The following is a 2,500-nucleotide window of genomic DNA, read 5'->3' as shown; positions in this document are numbered from 1 at the left end:
TAAATCATTTACTTACATATTTCTGCAGCTTTCAAAATATGAAAACAGACGACGTTATTTCACGATATAGAAGCAGAGATAAACATGTGTTTTCCAACTACAGGCCAGTAGCCTTGCTTCCACTATTCACACAATATATTTGTAATCATGTTGCACAAATTCATAGACAGACATGAATTTTACACAATATATATTTTAAGCAGTAGTCAGTACGGTTTTAGAACCGATCGCTGCACATCAATGGTTCTTACAGTCTGCCGTTAACAGAAGAACGACCCACTGCTGTAGATGTAGAAGGCTTTTGATACAAGAGATCACATCTTATGACTTTATTGCTCAAATGTTATCTCTGTGCAGAAGATACCTCTTTATTTTACTCTGGGGGGAAATTGAACACCGGTGTTGGATGTAAAATACCAAAAAACAAAACAAAAACATGGTTTGATGAGAATAAATTACCACCAACTCTTGGAAAAACAATATTATCGATATTTAGTAACAGATGGGAAGACGTTGGTTGTTCAATGAACGTAGAAGAGCCACACGGTGGCGCTGTGGCTTCTCTTTGACGGCCCGACTGGGATCATTACTTGTGTGCTCATGGGTAATTTCTTCCAGCGTCGTCCGTGGAGCGGAAGGAGTGCTACTTCCGTCTGAACGACGAGAACCTGTGTGAGAGCGTGCTGACCAGCCACGTCACCCTGCAGGAGTGCTGCTGCACGCTGGGGGCCGGCTGGGGCGACAACTGTGAGGTGCACCCCTGTCCCGTCAACGGAACCGGTGAGCGTTTACAGCCTGGCTTTTTTTTTTTTAATAAAGTCCACGATGTCTCGTCACTCCTTCAGAGTAGGTGTGGAGTCGACAACCACTGTTTCCCACCAGTGACAAAGACAAACAAAATCCAACCACAGGTACAAGCAGAGTGTTTAATGAAGCCATGGAAAAACTCATTAAAGACCCCATTTTGTGTCATCGTTTGAATGAAATAAAGTATTTCTGTTTCAATTTTCTTTTAAAAAAATCTTAATTGTGAGCAATGTTTCCATATCAACGTTCCCATTTTGCCGTCCTTCTCCGTCTTCCACCATGAAAAACACGAGGCGTTGCCAGACAGCAGGTGCGGCGGTCACGTGACCCGGGATAATCGGCGGACGAGTGTCATAAACCTCCCCGCCCGCTACGAGCTGCAGCTGCTAACGACCACTTTCTGCAGAGCAAAACGACAATAGTCTGTCGTTTCCCGAGGACGGCCCGTGTGGGGAAAGTGTCCACATCCTTGATTTACTGGCGCAGCTCGCGTCTCGCCGCTGCACAATTGCTGTTCAGTCAGTTCGCTTCATTCGTTCCTTCCCTTGAAGGCGCGGGATGCCGGTTACTCCCGTATCGCCTCTGATTCGTGAACGGGCCGGAGTGGTGACCTCTGGTCCGTCGTCGGTTGCGACACCACGGCCGACCGTCGTGTGGAAGGAATGACCGGAACAGTTTCGTCTTGTGTGTCCTCTTTCAGACCAGTTTGACCAGATGTGTCCGTCGGGAAGAGGCTACATCCCCAGTGGCGACCTGCTGTATGGAGTGCCCACCTTCGACAGCTACAGAGGTGAGACCAGTCCAACACTGCGTCCCACACAGCACTTCAACTGACTCGCTCACATTTTCCACCCACTGGATTTAGATTAAAACCCACTTTTTAATCCACCCAAATCTTCTGTTATCGGTGCAGAGGGACTACTGATGAGATCTCAGTCACCTCAGACTGAGAGTCTTCTTCCCCCACTTCACCTCGTCGGCTGGATTTGAAAGCAATAAATTCAAGAGTGAAGCTCTGACAGACTGATAGTTTTGATCCCATCCAGTATTAAAGGGCTCATGTGATGCAGTATTCACTTTCTGATGGATTTCCAACAGTAATAATCGTCTCCATGCCTGGAGTGACACCCCACAAATAAAGATAGTGTGTCCTCTCTCTCTTTTAAAAAGTGTGTTGCTCCAACCAGCCAATCAGAAATCAAACCCTATATAGTGTCATCGGGGGTTCAGACAATCACGATCACGGGAGGCCCCTCCCCCTTTGACTCCTCCCAGCTCTGCTCTGGCACATGGCACCACGAGAGGAAGTACTTCCTCCTCTACCCAGGGCATTTGTGGGTGGAGCCAGTCCAGCTCACACAGACACAGCAGATTCTGAATGCAGCTCCAAGGATCCAATAGATAGTCTAATGGAGGGAAAATCAAGGAAAAGCTGGATTTGGAGCAATAAACTTTGAATACAACATTGTTGGACTAACAAGACTAACAAGACCACGTGAATATTTGCTGAATAAAACTGAATTACTGAAGAGCGATTATGTGAACAAGGAAATAACTCCTGACCTCACACAATCTCTATGTTGACTTTTCTGCAGCTTCTTCTTGCAGGTCTCGTCTTGTTCTACTTGTTCCATTCAAAGAGACGTAAAATACAGATAGCGATCGACCATGCTGGCTGATTATGGACAAATAT

General features: G+C 46.3%; 1 protein-coding gene across 1 annotated transcript in view; it reads left to right on the top strand.

Moving 5' to 3' along the window:
* The window catches only part of ltbp1 (latent transforming growth factor beta binding protein 1), a 96,290-nt gene that overhangs the window by 87,140 nt on the left and 6,650 nt on the right, over positions 1–2,500 (top strand). Inside the window, 2 exon segments of the mRNA XM_080507483.1 lie at positions 619–780; positions 1,508–1,597. Of these exon segments, the coding sequence (XP_080363609.1) occupies positions 619–780; positions 1,508–1,597 (252 nt within the window).

Source organism: Blennius ocellaris, assembly GCF_963422515.1.
Source record: "Blennius ocellaris genome assembly, chromosome: 13".
NCBI lineage: Eukaryota > Metazoa > Chordata > Actinopteri > Blenniiformes > Blenniidae > Blennius > Blennius ocellaris.
This window is presented reverse-complemented; position numbering and strand designations above follow the sequence as displayed.